The sequence below is a fragment of the Gymnoscopelus microlampas genome (genome assembly GCF_963454915.1).
Source record: "Gymnoscopelus microlampas genome assembly, chromosome: 2".
NCBI classification, from domain to species: Eukaryota; Metazoa; Chordata; class Actinopteri; order Myctophiformes; family Myctophidae; genus Gymnoscopelus; species Gymnoscopelus microlampas.
The window spans coordinates 50730388-50757783 of NC_139939.1; the positions used below are offsets into that span (position 1 = coordinate 50730388).

At 40.6% G+C, this 27396-nt stretch overlaps 3 protein-coding genes across 4 annotated transcripts; 1 reads left to right on the forward strand and 2 right to left on the reverse strand.

The window, feature by feature from the left end:
* Positions 1-379: 379 nt before the first annotated feature.
* dgke (diacylglycerol kinase, epsilon) lies at positions 380-13565 on the reverse strand. Its single transcript, XM_084045613.1, has 12 exons — positions 12938-13565; positions 11683-11894; positions 10654-10810; positions 9912-10031; positions 8971-9114; positions 7754-7911; positions 7483-7531; positions 7158-7271; positions 6866-6937; positions 5132-5259; positions 4356-4467; positions 380-3726 (listed from the first exon to the last, which is right to left on the reverse strand). The coding sequence occupies exons 1-12, from the start codon at positions 13205-13207 to the stop codon at positions 3505-3507; spliced, it is 1758 nt and encodes a 585-aa protein (XP_083901739.1). The 5' UTR covers positions 13208-13565; the 3' UTR covers positions 380-3504.
* A 1866-nt stretch (positions 13566-15431) lies between these two features.
* On the forward strand, positions 15432-19247 carry cUnh17orf67 (chromosome Un C17orf67 homolog). 2 transcript variants are annotated; one of them, XM_084083836.1, is made up of 4 exons: positions 15432-15545; positions 17143-17243; positions 18311-18447; positions 18789-19247. In XM_084083836.1, exons 1-3 carry the CDS (start codon positions 15491-15493, stop codon positions 18425-18427), a joined length of 273 nt encoding a protein of 90 aa, XP_083939962.1. In that variant the 5' UTR covers positions 15432-15490; the 3' UTR covers positions 18428-18447; positions 18789-19247. The 2 variants fall into 2 exon arrangements, with proteins under 2 accessions (XP_083939962.1, XP_083939963.1); XM_084083837.1 differs by having other exon boundaries at positions 18792-19247.
* Positions 19248-21077: 1830 nt separating this feature from the next.
* cbx8b (chromobox homolog 8b) lies at positions 21078-24352 on the reverse strand. The gene is made up of 5 exons (XM_084081121.1): positions 24206-24352; positions 24037-24080; positions 23674-23739; positions 23499-23565; positions 21078-22703 (listed from the first exon to the last, which is right to left on the reverse strand). The coding sequence occupies exons 1-5, from the start codon at positions 24272-24274 to the stop codon at positions 21864-21866; spliced, it is 1086 nt and encodes a 361-aa protein (XP_083937247.1). The 5' UTR covers positions 24275-24352; the 3' UTR covers positions 21078-21863.
* Positions 24353-27396: the final 3044 nt, after the last annotated feature.

A 27396-nucleotide genomic window follows, 5' to 3' on the forward strand; every position in this document is an offset into this window, starting at 1 on the left:
AAAGATGTTTACATTTATCACTTATCCCATGTATTTCATTGTAAATGAAATATAATTATAAATCTATAATGAAATAACAAGTAGAATGTCAATGTTTTGCTATAGAAATCAATAGTCTCTGTAACCACTTGTATATACACAATATGTACTAGTATATAGGTAACATGCGGTACATCAGTAGTGTATACTTCTGCTGGTTGTAATCTGAGTGGGAAATCCCCATAGTGTTCCACATGCATGTTTGTTTGGATGTCTTTGGTTTTGAATAAACTACTGTAGATGTGAAAATATATATGGTCTGCTTTGTTTTCCTGTTTTTGTGGAATTTAATGACATTTAATTTTTTCAATTAAATAAAATTGTGCACATTTAAGTCTAAAATGAAAAATGATTTAATGTGTTAATATACTTAATGTATACATTCCATAAATTGTTAGTACTGCCATAGTGCATAACTGTATTTTGTCATGGGATATTTCTCAATTCAGAGGCAAAGAAACACACTGGTTACATGTGAAAATATTTATGGGCACATCTTCAGATCCAAATGATCATTTCAATACATTCGGTTAAACTGATGTCAGTTTTTGACCTGTTTTGGCAAATTTACCAAATCAGCTTGTTTTTCAATTACTTAATGATTGTTTTCAATAAAAGCTTGTTTACTCAGTCCTAGTTCATTTTTGATTGACTTCAACAAAATGTACTCGACTTCCTTCCCACTTAACATGTCACAAGTTCTGACACAATGGTTTCTTAGACACTCATCTCCTAGTTTCTCTTACAGTAATTGTAACTTGTATTCATATATTGTATTAATATCTTGTAGCTCTGACTGAAATCTGTATACACTAAATATTGAAATATAAGATTGGAGAGCATCAGATTAATTTGAGTTTTACACAGTGGCCGTCTTTCTAAGATTGTACACACATTCCAAGACTTTATAACCAGCAAGCCACCTGAATCCTATCCTTGTAAAGGGAAGAAACCTCAAACAATCACTTTTTCAACCACATGGAAAGAAAGTCCCATAAGATAAATGGAATCGTTGAGCAATAAATTTAGTATGACATACAGTACAGTATGCACTGCTCTGTATCTATGACAGTGTTGTAAACAGACATGTCAATGTTCAGATTGGCAACGAGACATTCACAAACACAAGTTAATCATCACAGAAGTTAATCGTCATGGCTAAACTACCTGCAGAATTGCTGCAAATTCCACAAGCGTAGGCATTATTCGGGCAATAACGGATCCCTGTTCAGCCTTACGTGCAGCCATATTCTTAGAGATTGATTTAATTCTGTATCATAAAATAGTTCTATGCCGGTGGCCTTTGATTACATAGTAAAGCGATTAACATTCTGTAGACGTTTCTATTATGGCTGTAAGCACCAGGCAACCATTTTGGTAGAAAGAGGAAAACATCCATCCACCTGTAATTTCTGAAATTATTTACATTCTCAACAGGTAGGCTACTCAAATTCTGAACTGTGACACATTCAATAATTTGAAGTGTACACATTGCAGATCTGAGGTAACCAGTAAAAATAACAATAGTCACAAAACAATGTAACCATGAGAGAAAAGAAATGACTTTTCAGGAACTGTCATACAAAATACTAACTCTAGGACAACCACCCTGTGGTTAATGTTGCCAACTGCATGAACAAGGAACATATGGGGCGGGGGGGCTTAAAATACAGGATACTTGACAAACATTAAATAAGAACACATTAGTAACAAAATTTCACGAACACTAACTTATAGCAGTTATAGTTGTTTTAGGTGGTCTAGTCTTGACAATTTTAACGATTATAAACCGTTTTCTATGCAGTGCAAGCGCCACAACAGTGCAACACAAACGTAAACAGGGAGAGAAATGAAATGGAGTGGATAAGATTTCACGCATGGCAGCTCATTAGCAGCAAAATATATATTACACACTATGGTTGGCAAAGGGTCCTTCTGGAATATACTGTAACCGTAGACATGTTTTAGGACTATATGTAACCAGTGCTGGTCTGACACAGCATAGTAATTTGGCCTGCATCTTCTCTTGTTACAGTGCATTGTGAAAGTAAGCTAAATCAGTTAAAATCTCCAGTGATAAGACAACATAAAAATATATTCTCTTTCATTGTCAGTTAAAGTGTCGGAGCCTCTCCTGAGTCCGAGATTTTGGCCTACATATATCACCCATTTCAGAGCCAGAGTGCTGTTCCCCTGAAGCAAAACAAGACAATATCACCATTAACTAAACCTAACACCTATCCAGAGCCTAACGTTACCCATTCTATTACTTAGAATGTCTGTTTTTCTTTTTCATTTACTGTATATGCACCCCCCCCCCTCCACCAAGGTTCTAGAGGATGATAGTCTTCTGTTTTTGTCCTAGTCAAGAATCGAGAATAGCTTTGCCCAGAAGTTCACAGAGACAGTGACACAAGCCTGGTGTAGCAATCCAACACCGTAAGGCCTGATATACTTAGCGACGGTGGTAGAACTTGTAGATCTGCTTTTTTAAGTGTGCGACACAATGCGCAACTAAGGATAAATCAGGTGTTAACAGTCTGAAAATGTTGTGAAATATGAGCCTCTGGTCACTGCTGTGCAGCACTGGGCTTTCTGTCTGCAAAGGCGGTATTTTCTGCTAGGGACTACTTGGACTATGGCAGAAGGTATCGGTGCAAAAAGAAACTTCGCACAAAACATTCTTCTCCTGACTTTTACCACCCGTGACAAGGTAATTGAAAGAGCTCTGGGTTATAACATAATTATGTGCGAGTGAAGGTATACCGGTATACAAAGAATATACACTCAGGCCCAATACCGAACTAATCCCTGGAACCAACTGTCAGAAAACTGTCAGTGAATCCTTTAAAAGGATATGTCAGAACCAAAGTTATTATAGTTTTGAATTTTTCTAGTTAGTTTACATTTTTATTTTGTTTTGACTTTTCGCTTTCAATTTCAGTTTAGTTTTGATAAATCTTTCAAGCGGATTTGCTGGTTTTGTTTTGTAATATTTTTAAAAAAGGCTTAGTTTTAATTTAGTTTTTATTAGTTTCAGTGTTAGTTTTATTGAAATATGTATTAGTCAGGGGCAATACTCAACAAGGTCAGAACATTTTTAAAAATAGCAGATGCAATACGTTTTGAGCTTGTAGATCTGCTATTTCTTTTAAAGATTTCTGACAAAGACTAAAACTATATGGACATTTTCTCTATGATTTTAGTTAGTTTTGTAAACACACAATATAGTTTGTTTGGTAACTAAAAAGGTTTTTCCAATTCTAGTTGTCATTATTTTGTTAGTTTTAGTCAACTATAATAACCCTGGTGCAAACTTGAGATCCTTTAAATTAATACAAATAATAACAAGGGACAAACAAAGAATATAAAACATAGGGGTTGAGTTGGAAAATGGGCTAAACTAAGGCAAAATAATAAAGCAATACAGCGGGAGCTTCAGATCACCAGATGTTGGGGCGTGGGTTATGCGCGGGCGTAAACGGGGACCCCCGGCTGGCTGGGCGAGTCATGGGGGGTGACACTTTCGCCCTCCGAGGCGCTGGATTCGTCGTCGTCGTCCGTCTGCTCCGCGCTGTGGTACAGCATGAGGACCTGGGTCTTGTGAGTGATGGTGATGGTGCAGGGGCCCTGGGCCCATGGCTCACCATCCACCTGCATGGGCATTCTGGAACTCTTCAGAACCAACTGCAGGAGGAAAAACAGCCAGAGGGAAACATTCCGTCACAAGGAATTCCTTGTAAAATGTATGCTGAGGAAAGTGAGGGAATTAGCAATACATACTTGATCATACTAGCACTCCCACAGTATACTGTGGCATAAAACACAAACAGGATGTGTTACAGTGACGTCACGGGCTCTCAGAAGGTGGGGGGGATGGACTTTCGGTGGACTATACCCCTTACTTTACACTTTGGCTATTCAAAAATAGCAGATCTACAAGCTCATAGCGCGGCACCGAGTGCCGCGCTATGAGCTTGTAGATCTGCTATTTTTGAAAAAGCATGAAAAACATTTGCAACTGTCAAATGTAAACAAATTCTGTATTTTCAAAAGGTTGCGTTTTTTGGGCGGATTTTGTTAGTTTTTTTTTCGTGTTTTGGTTACTTTATTTCGGTTTTAGGGTTAGAGTTAGGTTATTTAATTCTTCTTTTTTTATTTTTTCAAACAGTGGGGGGTATGAAATCACGGATCTGTGAGAGTGAGGGTGTCGCGTCGTACGCACAGTGAATGGCTGTGACGCCCCTGATGTGTTGTGTGGTGAGGCGAGTATGTACATGCTTGCGTGCGCGTGCGTGTGTGTGTTGTCACCTCACCCTGACAGTGTGAGCCTGCCCCAGCCGTACAGGGTTGGCAAGCTTGACCTGGATCTGAGCACAGTGGAAGGAACCAAACACCCCCACCACCTCCAGCAGACCATCATCCAGCCTGGGGAGCCAGGGATTTACACAAGAGGAAAAGTGTGAGGAACCAGGAAAGATGGTGAGATACATAAACAACAAACTACAGCAGTGGTTCAGGTTCTTCTCAAACTATTTCATGTCAAGGACCCCCAAATGAATATGTATTTGGCCGCAGATCTGATGTGCCAAGGACCTCCATATAAGATTTGTAATAAATCACATTTTCTTCAAGATTAAAAAAAGGATATAGCAGGTCGTAGCTATTTTCTAATAGCCTATGTAAAAGGGGTTAAAGAGGTTCAACAGATTTTGATGCTATATCAACATATTTTGGTAGGGACCCCCTGGAACACCCTCAAGGACTCGCCGGACCACACTTTGAGAAGCACTGACCTACAGTACAGACTACACAGCTATAGTTGCATGTCCAAGTCGCCACATCTTTGCATGAATCTCTGAATCTGAAATGGGTGTGTTCTCTGTTCAGAACCCACCGGTATACTACGGTATCTGCCTGAAATTCCAGAGCTAAAAACAGGACTGAGCTATAATTACTAAAACATCAACCACATCCTCATTATTAAGTACAAAAAAGTATTATGATTTCCTCTTTAACTATGGTCTTTATTGTCCAGACATGGCTCATACAAGGTGCATGTAATTCTCTTGTAGGTAAGTGCAGGTATTACCGTGTTGGGGGGCAAGGCTCATCTCCCATGCCTTCCCACAGTCTGCAGCCCCCTCCCCAGTAACCTATGTTACAGACAATGATGCCCTCCAGACTGGGCAGTGCCACTCTCTCCCCGTCCAGCTCCAACTGTGAGAAATCACATACGAAATTACAAAATTAAATACAAGCTTCAAAATTATACAGATGGGAGGTGGAGGGAATTTGAAAACAAACAGCAGCAGGATCGGAGCTGTGCCCAATGCTGAACACAGTGGTTTAAAGTAACTAAGTACATTTACTCAAGTACTGTACACTTTTGAGGAATTTGTACTTCACTGGAGTATTTCCAATTTTCAGTACTTTTACTTCTACTCCACTACATCTCAGAGGCAAATATTGTACTTTTACTCCACTACAATTATTTGAAATCTTTAGTTACTAGTTACTTTTCAGACATAAATTATGATATTATGAAACATACATGAACCACTTTAGCTCTATTTTATACATAGGCTATTTGAAAATAGCCGATCTACAAGCTCACAACGCGTTGTGAGCTTGTAGATCTGCTATTTTCAAACATTTTAGTACTTTTACTTTTGGTACTTTAAGTATATTTTGATGCCAATACCATTCTACTTTTAATCAAGTACATTTTGAATTCTGGACTTTCACTTGTAACAGAGTATTTTTATATTGCAGTATTGGTACTTTTACTTAAGTAAAGAATTTTAGTACTTTTTCCACCACTGAGCATGAAGTGTGAACAGTGATCTGCTTAAATAGACCGCCTAAGACAAGTGAACCATTAGATTGAGGGCGTATGTGTAAGCTTGTTAGCAAATGGGAATGAAGGGAGCTGAGTGAGATGAACGCTGAATGAATGAATGAATGAATGATTGGGGGGTCCGGGGGAGAGTGAGGCTAACAGTGTACACCTTCTCCTGCCTTCCGTGCCTACCTGAACTATCGCTACGCTGGATTCATTAAAATAAGTCCTGGGTTCATCATAGCTTTAATCTATTAAAATGTTCTCCCAATGTACTTGGTCCCCATCGCTGCCCTCTGTTGGCCTGGGGAGGGAGTAGACAACCACATGTATGTGCAGTGAAATGTTGGTGTAATTACTTTCAAGGCCTGTAGGACATTGCTTTCCCTTGTGAGATATTTGCTTTCATGCTAAATCCTTATTTTCGGGCGGTGTAACCGCCCCTATATGTGAGGTTTGGACATCGACATTCGCTGCACTGTGATTGGCCACCATTGTACCCCCTAACCCTGCACTGTGATTGGCCACCATTGTACACCCCTAACCCCTACACATTCAATGCAAATCTATACTTTTCTTTAAGTGAGCTTCCATCACTGTGATGACCACTAGCTGCAATGTGATTGGCTGACTCTATTGGCTGACTCTATTCAGGACTGTGATTGGCTAGCGAAACACATGACACATGTGCATAGCCCTATAAATAGGACTATGCACTTATTTTTTTTTAAGTGAGTCATGTGATGACCACACACCGCCCACTTCACACTGGGTGTGATTTTTTTTATGTATGTCAGTAAATGGGGGTAGTGCACGAGAATCAGAAATATAATACTTGGTAGAATTCATAGACTTCATAGATTCTTCTCAACCCAGAATACAACAGAAATGGAGAGAAAGGTCTGCTGCTTGCAAGTCACAGAGGTCAAAGCACAGAAACAAAGGGATATTGATCATAGTAATTTTGTAACTTAGTTACTATACCTCAATCCTCTTATCCAGATCCTTGCATTCCTGCACTAAACAATCTTTGGTGCCGTAAAGGAAATACACAGCCTGGGAACACAGTGGAAAATACATTAATACGGTGTATACTCTTTTGTTTACAATGTTTCCAGTCTTTGAAACAATGTAGCTTTGTTTACAATATATCTATGTTTGTCTTATCACTATTTGCAAAACACTGCCATGGTCTGTGTCCTTGAATTTACATTAACATTTTAATATTCAAATTGAATATTTGAATATTTCATATGGAAATGTCTCCCTTTCTCACCTTATTGATGATGCGACTAGAGAAGAAGGAGGGTGTCTTTTCTCGGTGCGTGTGAAAGTTCAGTGCCATCAGAGCATCTGGCCCCATCGAGAAGTAGTTATTCATAGACAGAACCTGGAGAGAGCATATGCCATCTGTATCTTTGTATAGTCAATCAGTCAGTGTCATTCTGTGATTGTAGGTAAAGAGTCTCTTACATACACTACTACTTCTGCAATATGTTGATTGCTATAATGAAGCCCAAAATTCAACACTTGAATAAAGAGTTTATAAATGTATTCAATACAAAAGTCCAAAATGAATACTGGACAGGACTGCACCTCACCTTTGGTTTACGAAAGTAGAGGCCTTTTGAAGCTATCTGTACTTTCCACCTGAAAACATCAACAATTAACAACTTCAAACACAAACATTTTCAAAATTATTTCAAAAATAGCAGATCTACAAGTTCCCTTTCTTCCAGCTATAACAACATGCCCAGAACTGGGAGGCCAGGGTCAAAGTTTTTAACAGTAATGCCACATATACAGTAGTAACATGAAAACAAAGGCGACCATTAGTCTGAGTGAAAGTTGTGCCTAGTATCATTGTCTCACCTGTCCATTTTAACCACCTCTGCATCCAGGACGTTACGGAGCACCTGTTCAACAGGGATCTCCCCAGCGTATCCAGACCCCCAGCCCAGCGTATTAGACAGATCATTTCCTGTCCCCAGGGGCAAAATCGTCACCCTAGGAATAAACTGGTCGTGGCCCTAACAAAATAGGAAATTGAAAATATAAGAGCAGCAGTAAAGAGGGCAAGGCGTGTTATAACGTATGCAGAGGTCATGCTAGAATTTTAACCCATTCAATCCGGGAACGTATATTGTACTGTGTCAATTTAGATTTTTTTAGCTATAACCATTATTTTATACATTGGGCTACTCAAAAAAAAAAAGCAGACCTACATGCTCATAGCGCGGCACCGAGTGCCATGCTACGAGCTTGTAGATCTGCTATTGCTTTTGAAAATTTGTGCAAATCTATATATCTTTGCTTCTGGGGATTCTACAATGTCAAAACTGTTTTTTTTAAAGAATTATGTTGCTATAATATCAGTGGTTCTCAAACTTTTTTCATGTCAAGGACCACCCAAAAATGATAGCTCATAGCGCAATGAGCTTGTATATCTGCTATTTTTGAATAGCCAAAGAAATCTTAAGTGACACAGATGCGTTCCCGGAGTGAATGGGTTAACATGCCGGCATGCTTAACTGCGGGACTTAACAAGCATTGATGATGAATTCAAATCTGAGAAATCATCACAAATCACGCAGATGACCACTGCACAGCAGAGGTCTTACAGGACAAACAGGGCTACATAAGGTGACTAAATGCTATTAGACCATTTTGTTTTGTATATTTATTTGATTTGTCTTATTAGATGATTGATAATGATTGATTTCTTAAAATGGACAAACAGTTAGAACCATAGTTATCTTTCTGTTTTTAGCTACACTATCTTATCCGTCATGCTCGCTGAAATTCACTCATTGAACTAGTTAACAGCACTGTTGACAAGTGATTGGATTATTTTGGTAGTTATTGATGACAGAGAGGAGGAACAGACAATTTGATTTGTGTCCGATTTGCTGCGATAATAATGATACAGTAAATTACTGTCAGATGTCCGGATTAAATGATATTCTGGCCTTTGTCATCAAAAACAATGCCGGCAGTTGCTGGCTCAACACGACCTTTGCTAATGACAGACGATGACTGGAAAAAAGCAATACAACATTTGCACTCATTCTGTAAGCGACATATCTCACCTTAAGCTTCATGGTGTCAATGGCATCCAGCACCCAGCCCACAGTGCCATCCCCTCCACATACAAGCACCCGAACACTGCCAGGGGGAAGCAAGGTGCACAGCTGGAGGGCCTTGGATGGAGCTAGCTCGGCCAGATCGAACACCTGGAGAGGAGAGGAGAAAAACTATGTAAAAAATGCTGTACAGCAAAAGGGACATGGTTTGTGCAGTGTAAGGGAATCAAAATGATAACATACATCAATATTAAGAGGTCAGGAAAATCAAGCATCATCATCACTCACACAGTGGTTTCCCTTGTAAAGACTGTATATTGTGAGGAAGTGAATGTATGATGATAGACCTTGTGGTCCCCCCCCTGGTTTATGAAGAAATGTTTCATAAACCATGCCTCCTGGTTTATGAAGAAATGTTTCATAAACCATGCCCCCTGGTTTATGAAGACATTTTTCATTCAAGATTATTTTTTAAATCACTTTATATAAGAACTGTACTCCAGGGCATTCTGTCAGACAGTGCTAATTTTCTCAACTAAGACTAAAAGACTAAAAGCCTAAGGTTTTGATATTTAGTCGACTAAGACTAGACTAAACCATTTCAGAAGACTAAAATAGGACTAAAACAAAATGGTGTGTTATTCAAAAGACTAAGACTAAATCAGAATTTGCTGTCAAAATTAACACTGCTGTCAGAGAGGTGGCTCTATGTTTTATGATACTTTGTTATATTTGATAGTCTGTGATTTGTAGGCAGTAGACAGGCTTGTAGTTTTTGGATTCTTTTTGATAATTTTGTACAATTACGACATAAGTTTATGCTTGGTAACCACCAAGTTACTTCTAACTAACCTTAGTTCCTTCCTTTTTCTTGTATGGGAACATTTCTTTGTGACCCAGGGAGCATAGCTTTGACATAAGCGGACTTGCGCAGCAGGGATACTGACCTGAACAGGGTTAAGGACTGTACGGAACTCTCCCAGCAACACCTCCCCCATGTTGTTACCGCTTCGAGTGTTAGCCAAGACTAGCACTGGAGTCCAGCCACTACCACAGGCAGAGGCCAGCTACAGCAACACACAAACACACACATACACACACTTAATACCAGCATTGCATGAAACATCTATAATATGTGAGCAAGTGCTATCCACAGCCTTAACCCTTTGAGGCCGGGAAGGAACGCATTTTAAGATTTCTTTGGCTATTTTTTAGAAAAATCGTGAAAATGTGTGCAAATCTTTTATATGCATTTTTAACTCAAATCTTTGCTTCTGGTGGTCCCTGGAACAAAATATTATTATTACATATTAGACAAATACATATTATTTTGGCAAGAAAAAAAGTTAGAAAACCATTGATAATATAGCAACATAATTAAAAAAGAACAAAAAGAAAAAAAAAACTTTAGGAAAAAAACCTGCTAGGATTTTGAAGACATTTGTAAAATCCCCAGAAGCAAAGATTTGAGTTAAAACCTTTCACTTTAAAAAAAGCATATATATATATATATATTCAAACTAAAGATTTGCACACATTTTCACGATTTTTAAAAAAAATAGCAGATCTATAAGCTCATAGCGCGGTGTATATCTGCTATTTTTATATATAATAGGCAAAGAAATCTTAAAATGACACAGATGCGTTCCCGGTCTCAAAGGGTTAAAGGTGCCATTTATAACTTCAGACCTTGCTGTATTCATCAGGTTGTCTACGGCGGAGCTTGTTGACTTGGTGCAGGTAGAACGGGGGGATGATGAGGCTTCGGAATTCGCCCAGGTCACAGGCCTCGGGTGCCAGGTTGTCCATGCAGTCGTCGTGCACCGTGGTCTGACACCACACACACCTGTGAGGGGAGAGAGGGGGACACAACAGTGTTACACATACAGTACTGACCTAAATAAAACAAACTACTTTCAAACGAGCCATCATAGTAGGCAGTTAGCAACAGCTCATCCATTTAACTAAGAGCTCAATTAAAGCTGCAATCCATCAGTCATTTTCATCAATCATCATGTACAGTAGAGTATGTTATTACACTATAACTACTAACACATTGGTTCTCAAAGTGGGGTCCGGGGACCCCAAGGGGTACTTGAGGGGGTTCCAGGGGGTCCCCAGCTAAATGATGGACAGGAACCAAATGGACCCTTATGGGTCTGTAAATCAAATGGAACCAAATGGACCCGTTAGGGTCCATTTGGTTCCATTTGTACACTCTCTGAGTTAAATTAACATTGATTTTACAATATAAATTGGGGTCCCAGAGGTAAAAATGCCTTTAAATGGGGGTCCGTAGCCTAATGCATGATAAACTGGGCGTCCTTGAAATTAAAATGGTTGAGAATCACTGCTAGAGAGCCGTAAAAACCTTCTCTTATTGGGGTCCCTGGCTTATCTTTTCAAATGGGGGTCCGCGGGGTAATAAGTGTCAATTTGGGGGTCCTTGACATGAAAAAGTTTGAGAACCACTGTACTAACACATCTGCAGTGGCTGGAGGTGGATTCCCTACTCTTCCATTGAGAAATGTAGAACCTGGTGTCATGGTAGGACAACTACTAGTTGACGAGCAGTACTGTCTGTAGCTCATATGCGCAATATATCCCCTATTGGCCAAGTAGGGATTCTCCAAGGGAAACCCCGGAATCGGATCCCGGGGCAAGACATAAGTAACAGATTGCAGCATTAACATTTAGGATTTTACTGTGCATTATTACCTGAAGTCGCACAACTTGGGCTGGGTCCCGCACTGTTGCTTACACACCGCACAGTAGCTGGCGAGGGGCACGTTTCCCCGGGCCCAGCGGTGCTCCATGGTGCCGTGCTCGCCGGTCGGGGCCATCATGATCTCCTTGCAGGGAAGGCTGCGGTCGGCCCGCCGCAGACACTGCTCGTCGGCGCACAGCCCGCAGCAGTCGCAGAAGGCGCCCTGCATGATGTGCCTGTCACAGTTATTACATCATCGCCTAATCGCAATTATTTGAGATCATGTCGTTTCATATATTTCCGAAAATAGTGGAAATAGCAGATCAACACACTAAAGTGAGCTTGTAGATCGGTTATGTCCACTATTAATGATTTTTAGTATAAGTATTTATTTATTTTTACTGAATAATAATAATCAGGCATGCAAACAGCCCCGAAAAGGGTGAAAAGGGTGACAACATGTTGTTTTTTTTTCGTGTCAGGTGTCACACTATTGCCCTATTTGGATTCAAAACGGCTATTGTAGCTTGCTACAAGTTTGCATACGTCTGAATAATGCAAAAACAGAATTATTTGTTTGCATTTGCTTTTTTTCTCCCCCATATATTTTCATAATAAAGAAGTGCGTATCGTATCGAAATCGTATCTAAGTTGTGAGCCAAATATCGTATCGTTTGGTGAAATTAGTGTATCGGCACACCCCTAATTTGGTTGTATATTTAGGTTATTTCTCATTTCTGCCCTGTGCAACTTCAAAGCCAGAACATGAAAACAGAAATGTAGTTTCCAGTGTTCAACGTCAAAAACACAATTAAATCGTTGTTCGCAATTATTTCTGTGATATAATTAATCGTCATGTAAAATGTCATAATCGTGAGTCACCGATTATGACCAGGGGTGCAATGCTCACTGGACGGCCTTGCACGCCGTGCCGGAACTTATTTGACCAGAAGCACACGCAGGCACACGCATAGATTTAAAACTACTTTAAATTCGCACCTCAACAAAGTTTTCAAAGGCTTCCGACTCACACCTAGCGAATTAACAGAGGAATAAGCCTAGATGCATATCAATTGTCCATTGTGACTTGCAGTGTAGGTGTTAAGGGACGTGCGAGTCACGTCATTGAAATAGAGTGCAAGAACATACCAAATGAGCATCGCATGCCTGATTATGACATTTAGCAGAAAGACCCCCCCTGACTGTTTGAGGCCCCCGAACCTTGCCTACAGCAAAGCACGGCCCTGATGGTGACAGCCCTAGTACCTGCATGATGTGCTGGGAGCACACGCAGCAGTACGTGGGCTTGTTGAACAGGTCGGTGACGTGCCAGCCGTGCTTGCTCTTGCGGAAGAAGTCCCTCATGTGCGTCTTCCTCTTGGAGCGCTGGGCGCTGCACCACAGCGTGATGACCACCGGCACGATCACCGCCACGGACGTCCAGAACAGCAGCGTCCATTCCTCTTTGGAGGAGCCTCTCTGGTGGTTCTGGTGGTCGTCGTTCACCTCACTGCCCGGCCCAGCCTCCCCGCACATCGTTCAGACGAGACGGGGGTGGTGGGATGGGTGGGTGTCTGGTGTGTGTGTGTTCGCGGTGACGGCGATTTTAGGACGAAACGATCGGAACCACGCACGAGATCAATCTGAGCCCCTATGTAAACAACACAGCCGACTGTGTGTGGGGCGCGGGCATTATCGTCCCTACGGTTCCCATTGTTATTGTTATTAAGTTATTACCGTGACGAGGACGAATAGTGAGTTCCCAAATGACCACTCCGATGTAAAACAAATAAAAAGAAAAGAAAAACCTTGCTAACTCGCCCCGGCTAACCTTAGCATCTCCAGCTCCAGCGCCTGATGTTGGCTGCTGTCTGTCTGGCTGCTCTGCTGCTCAGAGATAATCTACCGCCTCACTCTCTCATTTAGACACAACATCTCGCGAGAGTGTCCCGTGCCAAAAAAGGACAGATCTACAAGCTTACAACGCGTCGAATCGCCGTGCGTTGTCAGCTTGTAGATCTGTCCTTTTTGGCACGGGACACGGAAACGGAAACAATGACGCAGTTTTATTCTCTGATGTTCCTAATCAAATGATTGATTCAAACAACAAGACAGATTCAGTTGAATAGAACTAAAGTATAAACACTATATTGACAAACTTGAAATGATTTAGCTAAAGATTTTAAAGCGGGTGATATTTTTGTTGTATCAGTAGTAGTAGTATTGAACAAAAATATCATCCACTTTAAAATCGTGGATAATGGTCGTGGATAATAGCCCCCCTTTAAAAAAATAAAGTTAACTAGATTTAAATATGTCGTCAAAACGTTAACATGGAATCAGGATTGTATCAAAAGGCAATACAAAAATATACTAATATCTCTAATTTAGTATACATTTAGCTGTGGCAGGCAGCCAGACTAGCTCTGCTTTGGACGGCCACTTCAGAAAGGGAAACCCAAAACATGATAATGTGGCTTTGGTCGCCATCTAGTGGTCAACATCGTAGTTGCCGTGATGCTTCTTAATGCAGGGGTCTTCAACAGGGGGCCCGGGACCCCTAGGGGGTCCTCAGAGTTACTACAGGGGGTCCCCCAAATCTTTGTGTGATATGATTATTTTGTTTTACATTAACCACTTGAACCCTAGTATCCCTGTTCTGAGGAGAACTTTAGCCAAAACTAGCAGATCTACAAGCTCACAAGGCCTTGCGCTGTGAGGCGTTGTGAGCTTGTAGATCTGCTATTTTTGGCAAAGAGATATATGTAGAGGGAAAAAAGAGCTGCAAAAGTGTATCTGAAACTCAATTTTATACAATATAGAGGGGGTCCCTGCTTCATCTCTCTCTTAGCTAGGGGGTCCTTGGCCTGACAACGTTGAAGACCCCTGTCTTAATGAAATCCGTGAATCTATGTCCCAGGGGTCATCAATCAATATGTCAATACATACACGGACAAATGTGTCCGTGGCGAGACTTGTCGTTGTACGTGGCAAATATTAGATTTTGTTTTTAAATAACATTATAATGTTCTTAATGTTCTATATTTTATAATGTTCCCAATTACTGAATATCAGTCTCCATTTTTCTTCAGAATATGTAGGCTATATGACACTGATTTGCTACGGTATGACACTGTCACTATGGCACAGGAGTGCACTAGGACAGTGGTTCTCAAACGTTTTACTTCCAAGGACCCCCTTAACTCCTGAGAGTGTACAAATGGAACCAAATGGACCCCTAGACCTGTAACTGTAATGGTCCATTTTTTGCAAAAATAGAATTTTGACAATAATGTCCACCGCAAGCCCGAACTGAGCGATGAACCATGCCTACTCGAGATTTGTAGCACATAACGAGTTTCTACCACTACGTACCGAGACGGAATTCCGGACTGGTCGGAGAGATATCGCACTTATGAGCTTGAGGCAGTACTACTTGTCAACCAGTCGGCGTTCTACCCGACACCAGGGTCTACACATTAACCCCGCCTCACACTAAGAAGAGTAGAGAGACCACCCACTGCAGATGTGCTGCTAGTTATATAATATTCTATTAATATAGGCCTATAGATTGGTTTAAAATTACGTTTTATTATTCTAAATAAGTTCCGGGTTGCAGCTTTAAAGTAAAACATTAGGTATAAGTATTTATAATGAGCTGAATTATTTCATCTTTGGCATTGAATCGATTATGTAACCACCAGTAATAGCAATAGGTGTAGATGACTTTTTGGGTGACGTAGGAGGGAATCTTAACTTAACCCCTTTCTGAGCAGAACCTCAGAGCAGAAGAGCCAGGACAAGAGAAGTGAAGTGAACATGAAGAAGTTTGTCGTGTTTTTCCTTTGTGTGGTTCTGTTGGCCATCTACACAGGTAAGACTATATTTAAGGCAGAAAGATGGGACGATTTTGGATTGTGCATTTTGAAATGGAATTAATCTATTCGCAGATTAAACTGAATTATTATTTTTTGCTTATAGTTTTACATGTGATTTGCTTTGCAAAGAAATAAAAACATGCCTGTAAAACATTGTGAATTTTGACTAACAACAAAATGGTAATTTTATCTGTTCTGAAATTAAGTATCTAATTTGATGTTAAACAGTGACCATATTATGTATATATTGAAACAACAAACTTAACTATCATTAAATGAAATGAATTAAACATTTTCATTTATTAACATACATATCACAACTTACATGCTTGATGCTTATGCATTTCATTCCTTTTATTTCAGTCCAGACATTCCCCCATGGAATGAATATGCATTGCAAGTAAAAAACTCCCTTAGAAAATGTGGATATTTGAAAAAGAAAAAGGAAAGAAAAAAATAAACGAAACAATAATCTCTGACTAGCTTAAGTATGTTGAATGTGTTCATGTTTTGCCACGTCGCTGTGAGTAAGAGGCAGCTGTACCACTGGCCTTGTGTTGACAGAGCCTGGTTCATTTTCACAGAAGCTCCCTCTGGCAGAGAGGAAGAGTGAGCCAGCTCTGGTCTGCCTGGGGTCACGTGCTTCATGGGCCATGCTCCCTGGGGAGAGGGGAGGATGAATGGGCACTTTGTTGCCTTCCCCTCAAAACCCTGCCTCCTAATGCAATACTGTGTAGAAGAGAGAGACAGAGACAGAGAGTCCTCGCTCGGCTGAGACCTCTGTGCATGCATGTATTTGTGCGTGTGCAAGTGCGTGTGCGTGTGTGTGTGTGTGTGTGTGTGTGTGTGTGTGTGTGTGTGTGTGTGTGTGTGTGTGTGTGTGTGTGTGTGTGTGCGTGCGTGCGTGTGTGTGTGTGTGTGCGTGCGTGCGTGCGTGCGTGCGTGCGTGTGTGTGACTGTGTGTACATACGTGCACCGTGTGTGAGGGCAAGTCCCCTGGGACTAACTCTGTGGAATAAACAGACATACATGGACTGGCTAAACAAATCACCACGGCCACAGCCGGTCACCCCGTCCACCCCTAAAGCCTATGCATCCCTGACAGACAGAGGTGTACATACATGGGATTATGTTTACACAGTAAAATACTGAGAGTGTACTCATGTAACCAAACATTTGTATACTCTCTCAGAGTTACTACCGGATAAATGAACACACAGGAAAATCCTCAATGTCCATTTAACAAATAAAATGCTTTCCAAACAGCATTCACAACAGTAATTGATAGACAAGGTCTTAATTAACACGGACAAATGATAGACGATGTGCACCTTACAAATTGGTGCTATGTGCTACATAAATTTGGTGAAAGCTGAACAAACAAGCCAGGTCATGAATAGAAAGCACATCAGGCCTGGATCAAGAAGGCTGCATAAATTCCTCACATACTGTACACACGGGTGGGAAAATGACTGCTGCTGAATGGTTCCAACATGTGAATAATCTTCTTTTTTTTAACGTTAAAGTCCACAGATTTAAGCAGAAAACGATTGCAGTAAAAAAATGTATTTTTTTCCCCCATATCTCTACAAGATGCTAACCCAATCATCAAGGAAAGCTTTGCCAAGCAACTTCTCCGCAGCAAGAGGCAAGAGAGGCCAAGGAAAGCCGGCCACCCTGATGAGCCAATGAGGGTACGGTTTAAAGTGCAAAGAACACAGATACACTATCAGAGCTGAAGAGTGTACATAGTAAAGTCCTGTGTTCATTTAACTCTCAGAGTTAAATGAACACTCAGAATTTTACTGGGCAACACCTTTCTGAGATGACTTATTTTGGATTTAAGAGGAATTATTACAATGTTGTTGTTTTAAACTCTAATGGATTAGAATAGCAGGACTTATGGGAGAATTGGGTGAAATATACCTGCTTATAACTACTGTACAAGTTATTGTATGCTGTACATTCTCTTAACATCTACTCACTTCTGAATATGATACCCACTGTTTCTGTAAAAATGGGAAATTGCCCTATACCATTCTGCACCTCAAATGTTGCAATACAGCACATTTTTCTTCCGCGCTAGTTCACATCCATTTCTTTATTGTATCGGGTGTTTTAACTTCAATGATCAAATTCACACCTTCACCCCTGTTTCTTTACCTCTTTCCATATCCTCCATCTCTGATTGTTACAGTGAATATCCACTTTCACTTTCACTGACAAGAACCAGATCGAACCAGGGCAAAGGGAAATGCTAAGCTGCCACCCATCCTTTTCTTGCACTACTATGCCTGAACTGCACCTACTGTACCTAATCCGCTGTATATAGAATATACTGTGAAGTTGTTTACACAAAGTTAGGTGGCAGCTACTGAAGAAAACAATGCTGGTGGTGTATACAACATACCAAGTTTTTTCTTTATTTTTATGCACATGTACATTTGATTTGATGATGCTCTTTTTCATTCTCTTTTTGCTCTTTTTGCACTCTCTTTCTTTAAATCTTTTACGTTTTCATCATTATTCTATTGTTATTACCTATGCTGCTGCATTGTCTGAAGGAAGCCAGACCAAAATAAGTTGTACTCTTATGTACCTGTACACAAGATGTAACAATAAAGTACAACCTTGAACCTTGGTGTCCCTATTTTGGGTTAACGCTCAGAATGTCACTATAGAGTTCCCTCTGTCCCTTACCATCTCTCTCTCTCTCTCTCTCTCTCTCTCTCTCTCTCTCTCTCTCTCTCTCTCTCTTTAGGAACATATGCTCCACATGCAGGCTCTGGATCAGAGGGCCCAGGAGACCAATCTTGAACACTGGTTGAACCCACACTGCTATCCACGCTGTGACAGGAACTATGGATACCCAGTCTAGTGACGACAAAATACATATAGGTCACTATACTCTCCACTCAGTACAGGATATTATCTAACAGAATGTCAAAATGATCATGTGTGTCACTCACACACACACACACACACACACACACACACACACACACACACACACACACACACACACGGTCAAACTCCATGCTCTCTCTCTCTCTCTCTCTCTCTCTCTCTCTCTCCTATCACACATGCAGCACACACAAACATTTGTATTTATTGTAACTACATTTAGGTTATTTTGATTGCTTATTCTTTGGAACAACGTTTTAGCAACAATTCGAAAAAAGTGCAATGGATGGAGGTACAAAGACTGATCCCCCCCCCCCCCCCTTTTCTTTCCACAGGAGAATGACTTGGCCTGCGATGACCTCGGTGATGACAACAATCATTCAACATTGACAACATTAATTGTTTTTACAGAGTGAATATTGTGTCAGATTACTTCCCCTCTTTACTTTCTAAAACCTGATTTATATTTCTATACGACGGTGTCGCGTGCCAAAAATAGCCGATCTGCAAGCCCACAACAACGTGTTGCGTAAATCGGCTAGATTTGACGCGCGACACCGTCAATATGTCATACTACGGAGCATAAATTAGGCCTAGTATGCACCATGGCCATTTAGTAGAAACAATGGTGTTGGACAAGCAAATGTCCATGCATGCATAATATGCTTATTGCAGAAAGCTTACTTATACTTTAGATTGTTTTTAATCTTGTGTCATATAAATGATTTATTTTAGGCCTATATATGGGAAATTATACAAAAGTGTAAACCCTGAATAAACGTAAATGCACGAGTGCCGAGCCTGTGGTGTTTGTATCTTTTTAGACGTGAATACAGAAAAGCCATGCCCAGACTGGTCCGGGGACCTCCAGGGGTCCTTGGGGGGTATCAGGGGTCCCCAGCTAAATTAGTTAGTATAGCGTCAGTGACGCTATATTAACTAATTTAGCTGCGTCACAATCATTTTAACCACTTTAACCATATTTTATACTTTGGCTATAGCCTACAAGCTCATAGCGCGGCACCGAGTGCTGCCTGCACTATGACCTTGTAGATCTGCTATTTTTGAGATGGGGTGTCAGCCAAACACATATCATTGTGGGGGTCCTTGCATGAAAAAGTTTGAGAACCGCACTGGCCTAATGACACTTCTGAATTCATGCGGTAATTGAAGAGGGAGAATCTCAATCTACGATGGTGAAGTTTGGATCGTTGTGAAGTTGTGTCCCCAACCCAACCTCCAGAGTCCTGACAGTTCGCTGTTCCTTCAGTTCAACAAGAATTGGCCTCTAGGCTATAGGCCTATACAGGCTTAAAGGGCCATTATAGAGTTAATTTATTAAATCAGTCTGTTTCTAAACATAGGCCTATGCATTTGTATAAGGTAAACATGACTGTGAGCTGTAAGGTCGCTACATTCAGGGGTATTTTCTTTTTCTTTTCTTTTTCACATAAGACAATTAAATGACTAAAACGAACTAAATCCAATGAAATGAATGATCAAATGTTCAGTCTATGGGCCGGATATGTATTAAAGAAATCCCAGTGATTGGTCTATTGAGGCAAATCAACAGTTGTGGCGATCAACTGAATAGGCCTATATAAGACATCCGTCGGCATTTATGTTTGTTTGTTTAGCCATAACTAAAACCAAATAATAGACATGAACGGGCACAGACACGACTGATCTATGAAATTAGTTAATTAATTGTCTTAGCATAATTTGGACTTCTAATAGACGTAACAAAATAAGATGTTTTGTGCGTGCAACGCAACAGATTGAAATCTGTGAATATCGATGTAGTGCAATAGGCCTATACACATATGGAAGACTGAAGACAAAGTAATAGTTGGCTATTAATAAGATAATCCAGCCTATGTTGGAAATGGTGGGATCAGGATGGCAGGCTAACGAGTTAGTTTTCATTAAGCACTACACTGTGTAAATGTGAACCAGCTTAAACCCATATGGTTGTAGTGACTTTTATTTGTTCATAATATTTGATTCCATGGCCGCTCTCAAATGTTTTCCGATAGAAATTTCCGCACATTTAGATCTACAGTGTTTCACTTTATTTTTGAGCTGCCGTCTATCAGCTCAATCAATGCATGTGTTTTTTACACTGGCAGATTCGTCTGGTCCCAGGCTAAATAGTCCAACCAATCCCATTTGTACTTGCCTTTTCAGTATTGAATCATGAGCTATAGCCTATGCTCTGAAATCAGATCAGAGCGAAGGCAAAAAAATAAAGTGAAACTGCATAGATCTAAATGTACGTTCAATCATCTCTTTTATCAGGTTGCTCATAGATGCCCTCATGCAGCAAAGATATAGCCACTAGCCAACTGGGGCAGTGGTCATCCTCCATTAGCCTTTTACGATTTAAAAAACTAAATCCACTGAGGAATTACCAAACCCAAATTATAAACAAAAGATCTGAACTTGCATTGAATATATCAATATGCTAAATAAGCGTTTATAGCCTACATGCTAAAAGCTAGGCTGCTACTCAACTGTCCGGCCAAACGTGGGTCTCGCCACGCAACCATGAGGCCTGAAATATAGGCTGCCATACGGCTTTTTTTGTTTCTCTAATACATAAATAAATCATGACAGGAAAATGATAGGATTTCAAAATGTTTTAATGAAAAATGTCTTGAAAGCAAATTAACATCAGTGATTATCTTGTTACATCAAGAAAGTTATCTATAAAAAATAGGCCTACTGTATTAATGTAGAAATGTGCACCTATAGAAAAACGCGGAACGGGTCTTGAATATTGGTTTACTATTTTCTTTTCGAGTTAAAAAGGTAGAACAAAGAACGCATAACGGACTGTCCTATAACACGGACTCAGTCAGACTGATTAATCGTTAGACGAAAAAGTGCTTGAGAAACTTCAAATTAAATGGGAGACAAGTAGGCTAAACCTTTGTTTTAATGGGAATAGCGCAATAATATTATCAATAAGGCATAATATAGTCTGACCGTTGCCAATTTGTCTTTTGAATTTCCAAAATCGATAATGCTCCAATTCAACTGTCAACTTTACAATGTATAACTACATTATTTTGTAAATAAGTATTTTCTGACATTTGACACTTGAAAACTGACCAGTAGCATCCACAAGCTCTGTACAAAAAGGTAACTATTTGCAGCAAATGAAACATGCAAGTTGCAACCATTGCATTTCAACCAATGAATGTTAATTGACTTCATTTAATTTGGTCAACACATTAAATAGATGTCCAGATTTATAATATAATATATACACATTCTGTAATTTTCCTTTATACATTAGATACAAAGCTGTTATGTTTAATCACACTATATTCTTTAGACATCAAAATGATTATGGTACAAGCTATAAAAAAAAAAGAAAAGAAAGTGACACGTTGAAATGAAATAAATCATCTTTTGTCTTTGAAGAACCCTTGAGAAGTGCTGCTCTCCTTGATCGTGACGGTCAAGAAATTGGTCGTCACATCTGTAACCAGGACCTTCTCCATGTTGCTACGGGATGGCCTCCACGTCACTTCGTCCATGTCACTGATGAGTCGGGTTGGGGAGGGTCTGTCCAAGAAGCAAGGCTTTCCCGTTTGACAAAAGTCGTTGGACTGACCTTGGTTCATTTTGGACTGGTGTTTGAAATGTGCAGGCACTAGGTAATTGGAGCCGTCTTTAGCCCTGTGTGTCTCTGAGCCCGTTCTGTGTTGCTGCAGGCCGCGGTCTGCATAACGCTGCTGGTGTGAGCTTCCGAGGGAGATGGCCCTGTTCTGAGAGTGGTGGTGATGCTGCTTATGTCTGTAACCGTGGTTCTCCTGGTGTCTGTGGCCTAGTTTGATCAGCCTCATTGCCGAGCCCCTATCTTCGTCCCCGTGAAGCTTGGCCACTTTGTGGGGGCTGTAACTCACGAGCTCCTCCGCTCTCCTCTTGCTAGGCGCGTCAGAGACTGGAGGTCTGGTGGCGGTGTCCTTGAAACGGAGCTTAGGCTTTGGCCCTCTCTTTTTGGGCATGTGAATGAATCCATCTGGGCCCGTTTGCTGGTCGCGGGCCGACTCTGGAGGGCGAACGCGTACGCTCTCACCGCGGTTGACGGTGCTGGGTGGGAAGATGGTAGGAGGAACAGCTCTGAGGCCTTCTCTGGCCCTGGGGGTGACAACTGTCTCTGGACTGGAGTATGTGTTACGCAGCCCTCTGACTGCCTCACTCCTGAACTCATAAGACTTGGCTTTAGCTTTAGCCTCTGCCTACATGAGGGGAAAAAATATATAATAATTAGACAAATTACAAATAATTGACAGGTATACTGCATTTGTCATGTTGTTCACTTAATTGGTAATTAACTGCAGATCCTAAAGAATGAAGGTCATAACCACCTTTGAGTTTAAAGATTATTAGAATACTGCTAAGAAACCAAATGTGTATAAAAAGGGTGAAGGGTTCATGACAGTCCACCTTTTCTACAGCAGCTTTCCTAAAAAGATTCTGGTATGACATTTCTTGTTAATTAAAACAACTATAAATACACCTTCTCATGGACAACTGGGAGCACTTAACAATCTACATATTTATTCCGTTTAGTTCACGTCTGGTATTGCAACAATGGGATCTATTTTAGTGCAGTTTCAGCACGACAAATTTCAATTAAAAGAATACCCATTTACAAAATGAACAGGACATTAACAGAGCATCCCTTCACGGGATAAAGGCTATTTAAGACCATACGTTATTCCTAATAAGCTTTTGATGAGTGCCAACAGCCATCGGTCAGATTTGACAGACAAAGACCGAAATACACACAATGTTGAATAGGTAAGATTGATTAGCATAACGAAGCACGTTCATGCAAGGAACATTTAATGGAGCATGAATGAACCGTTGTCAATTTGCAGGTGCGTGAAGTGAACAAGATCATAGTGTATAAGTAACCCGAATGAGTGATTGAAATTATTGGGTGAACATTAGATTTATGTATATTTATACAGAAAGTCGCTCCTATAATAGTAACGACTTGTCAATGCATTATGTCGCCTAAAACGTACCTTGAGCAAGAACGTCTTGGGTTTTGGTCCTCTCTTCTTGGGCCCGTACAGTTCCCTTTCGCGCTCCCTACGAAATGATCAAAACACACCCATGGTAAAAATTAGTGTCAAAAGGAGAGAGACACGCATTTAATATTTTGTCGTCCGCCTGCAAAGGCCATTCGTCCGATCTCACCTCTCCTCGAAGGCGACGAAGAGACGCGAGTCCAGGATGTTCTCCTCGGGTTCCCAGGTGCTGTATCTATAGAAGAGAAACATCAAGAGTTGTTTCACGGTCCACTGGTCGATGCACTGGAAAAACAAGCGGACTCGGCCACACACACACGCACACACACACACTACCTCAACGGCCCTAGCAGCATTAGCTCGCAAGCTAACCCATTTCCAGCGTGCTGCAATGACTTTGCCACTAATCCACAAACCTTTGCTAGCCTTTAGCGAGCTAACGAAATACAGACAGAATGCCCCCAGACACATAAAATGCGACGTCCGCGGGTTATATGTAAATGAGATAGAATAATAATGTAAGCGGACTTACTTGGGAGACCAGCCCTTCCATTTCACTAGATATTCCACTCGACCCTATAATACATGCCATCGGAAATAGAAACACAACACTTGGTTAGCAGGCAAAGTGTGGTTGGTGGTGCTGGTGGTGCGTTAAATACAGCAAAACGGTGCGATCTGATCCATCTCGCACTCCTTACCCTCCTGATGCGCCGTTTGATGATGGATTCTGCGGCGAACACCCGCTCCCCGACGGCAGACAGCTCCATGTTGACTACCGTTAGCCTGCTGAACGCTAGCTGGGCTGTCTGGCTGCTGGAAAGATCTTTTTCTCTCCAGCCCCCTTCTTACTCTCAGCTCGCTGACTGAATTCCAGTGTTGCCAGGTTTCGCGAGAGAAACACGCAACCGGGTCTAGGAAAACAAGCCCAAAAGAAGCAACTAGGCCACAAGCACTAGAAGCAACTAGGCCACAAACCTATATTGATTGAATACTTTATTTAGCAGTTTGCAAAAAAAAAACAGAACACAGAAAAGTAGGCTACAATACTATGCAAAGGGATGCTAAATATCAAAAATAATATCCATCGGCTATTTGAAAATAGCCAATCTACAGTACAAGCTCACAATGCCTTGTGGTGTGACACGTTGTGAGCTTGTAGATCTGCTATTTTCAAAAACTCTTGCCTTAAAATGTGGGATATATGGATTTTTTTTGTGTTTGAAACATTCTTTCTACAACACAAATGCTCCAGTCCCTGCCACACAACATTTTCATGAAAATATTTGGGAACCACTGGTTTGAATAATAGTTGAAACATTTGGATGCAAGCCCAAATACGCAACTACAGTTTAGAAACAAGCCCAAAAAGCCACAACCCACAAACTACAAATATTTACAACTTTACAGAAAAAGAAGCCCAAAGTCACTTATAATAAGCCGACATGGCAACACTGCTCTCAGTTCGCTGACTGAATTCCCGACAGACCATAATACTCTTGGACCGAGACGACGTCATCACATTTTTTACCGCGTTGCTAGGGAACCGCAGTCGGTGGAACCGTTTGCGGGATGCTCATTGGCTCTGCCGTTGCTACGTGCTCCGAGTTGCTAAGTGAGGAGGAGGAGCCACCGCCGACGGACTGTGGAGGAAAATGGTGGCTTGTTTCGCGCGGTGGTTCGATTTCGCGCAATATTTCGGAGGTTTTCCAAAACAAGCCGTCGTCAAAAAGACTAAAGAGCGCATGTGACGTTTTCCGTCACGCAAAGAGTGGCTTTTGAAAATATGAGACCTGTCTGCTTTAAACGAAGAGAGAAACGGCAAATAAAATCACCATTAGTTTTGTCTTTATCAGCTAAATCGAGAGGGTTGGCAGAGGTTTACACATTAGACCAGCCTTGTCGGGTTTTATTAATGTCACTATGATATTTCAGGAAATCCCACACCTGTGTGAAAAAAGACAGCGAGCATACATTTCACTTCACATAAATCAATTCTTAGACAAGGGCAGAAAGCACCATGCAGGCTAAATAGGTAGGCTATTTGTTTATGACTCACATTTGAAACCACTCATCTCAAACCCTGTATAGTCCGTGTGGTATAGAATAGATTAACCTTCAAAACGACATTTGGATCACAAATGTCAAGGACTTGGCTAATCTAAATCTAGACGGCATGGTTTTAAACAGCCGCAATTTATTACAAATATTTGGCTACATGATAGGTTGATTAAGGTCGCATTCATTCAGGGCAAAACTGTGTGTGTAAATGTATTATAATGAATAGCTATTAGCGGAAGCTACGGGATACATAAATTAAACCGAAATAGCGCTCCATGGTAGCCTTCATTCTAAATGTTGGGACAGCACAAATAGGCCTAGCCTATCCTATGACCTTTGAGAAAGTACAGGCATATTTGATTTTAGGCCTATATAGGCTTTCACACCCGTTACAGGTTTTTAACGTGGACTAAAATACGTGTTTGTGGGGAAAACCCGCATCACAGGCAGGGATGCAAAGGTCTAAATGCTGCATGTTATCTATGGGCCTATTAGCTGTCTCTCTGATACCGCCCAATTAAACAGATGTAATAAGGCATAGTCTGCCTGTGTGGTCTCTTCCTCCTTTGCTTTAGCGGTTAGCCTACCTATCATTATTATTGTTATTATTTTTATTATGTTTATAATTGTATGTATTTATTCGTTTGTTTATTTATGAATTTACTTTGTTTTTATCAGGACGATCAGCATGCATAGGTTAGTGTTGTTTTCTATTCAACAAAGCAATGACCACAAAAGGTTAATCCAGCCTATAATAATAAGATAATTGCCTTATAAAAATACATACATATGTTTTTTTTTCCTAACTTGGCAATCGGCCAAATAGCCGCAAAACGCTCATACGTTGATTTAAATTATAAAGTGTCATTTTAACCTGAACGCCCGCCTACAGACACGTGGGGTGGGTCTAGCAAAAATCTATCACAACGAGGGAAACATGTTTAACCAATAAAGAAATATCATCCCTGCCTGGAATGTGACAAGTATAGCCTATTTATCAATCCCGACCTAACATGACATAAATCACTTTTGTTTACAAATCATAATCCAGGCTCTTGCTGTTTTATACGCACGGTGCTAAAAGCAATTAGGAGGAGATTATTCAAATCAAATCACAGAAATAGCCTACAATTTCGAACAAAATCAAGTATCAGAGGAAGATCCTATAAATGATAGGGTCAATGTAAATATAGTGTAGCCTAATATTAACTATATATTAATATAACGTCTAAGATAGTTAAGTATTTTGGGACGAACTGCGTCTCGCTAAATAATTAAAAGTAATACAAGATATGATAAAGTTCTTAAAGGAGTAGTTCACCCAAAACATGATTTATTCTCTATCAATTACACACCAGATGAAGCTTTGAATTCATGGATTACTTTTTTGTTTTTGTCCTATTCCGGATGACCAGCGGAGGCTCCCGGTCATGACCCGGTCAGATTGGCTAAGGAATGCGACAAAAACAAAAACATCTCCATGATTTCAAAGGCTTCATTCATGGGGTGTGTAATTTTTGGGGTGAAATCAGAACTACTGCTTTAAATTGTAGGCTACATTTCAGATTTCCACCGTTGTTTTGGCAGACAGAACATGGGATGTCAATGAATTAGCATATATATGAACACGCCGTAAATGATACAATCAATTATTACATAATAATAAATATAAAAAAGGAAAATCGTATAAGTCCTCTAGCCTAATTTCCCATTTCTAATAATTTACTGTTCACTGTTCAGGTAGCCTATTCACACCAACATTTTTAAACACAGTTTCTTTATTTTATTGGTGTATCGGCTGAATAGCCATGGGCTGTGAGGTGCGCGCCAA

Coding starts and splice junctions, on each gene's coding strand:
- dgke (XM_084045613.1), bottom strand. CDS start 13,207: ATGTGCGGGGAGGCTGGGCCGGGCAGTGAGGTGAACGACGACCACCAG. Junction 10,811..11,682: donor CCCAAGTTGTGCGACTTCAG/GTAATAATGCAC, acceptor CTCCCCTCACAG/GTGTGTGTGGTGTCAGACCA. Junction 7,272..7,482: donor TCTACTTTCGTAAACCAAAG/GTGAGGTGCAGT, acceptor TGCTCTCTCCAG/GTTCTGTCTATGAATAACTA.
- cUnh17orf67 (XM_084083836.1), top strand. CDS start 15,491: ATGAAGAAGTTTGTCGTGTTTTTCCTTTGTGTGGTTCTGTTGGCCATC. Junction 15,546..17,142: donor TCTGTTGGCCATCTACACAG/GTAAGACTATAT, acceptor TATCTCTACAAG/ATGCTAACCCAATCATCAAG. Junction 17,244..18,310: donor ACCCTGATGAGCCAATGAGG/GTACGGTTTAAA, acceptor CTCTCTCTTTAG/GAACATATGCTCCACATGCA.
- cbx8b (XM_084081121.1), bottom strand. CDS start 24,274: ATGGAGCTGTCTGCCGTCGGGGAGCGGGTGTTCGCCGCAGAATCCATC. Junction 23,740..24,036: donor TGGAAGGGCTGGTCTCCCAA/GTAAGTCCGCTT, acceptor TCTCTTCTATAG/ATACAGCACCTGGGAACCCG. Junction 23,566..23,673: donor TTCGTCGCCTTCGAGGAGAG/GTGAGATCGGAC, acceptor ATCATTTCGTAG/GGAGCGCGAAAGGGAACTGT.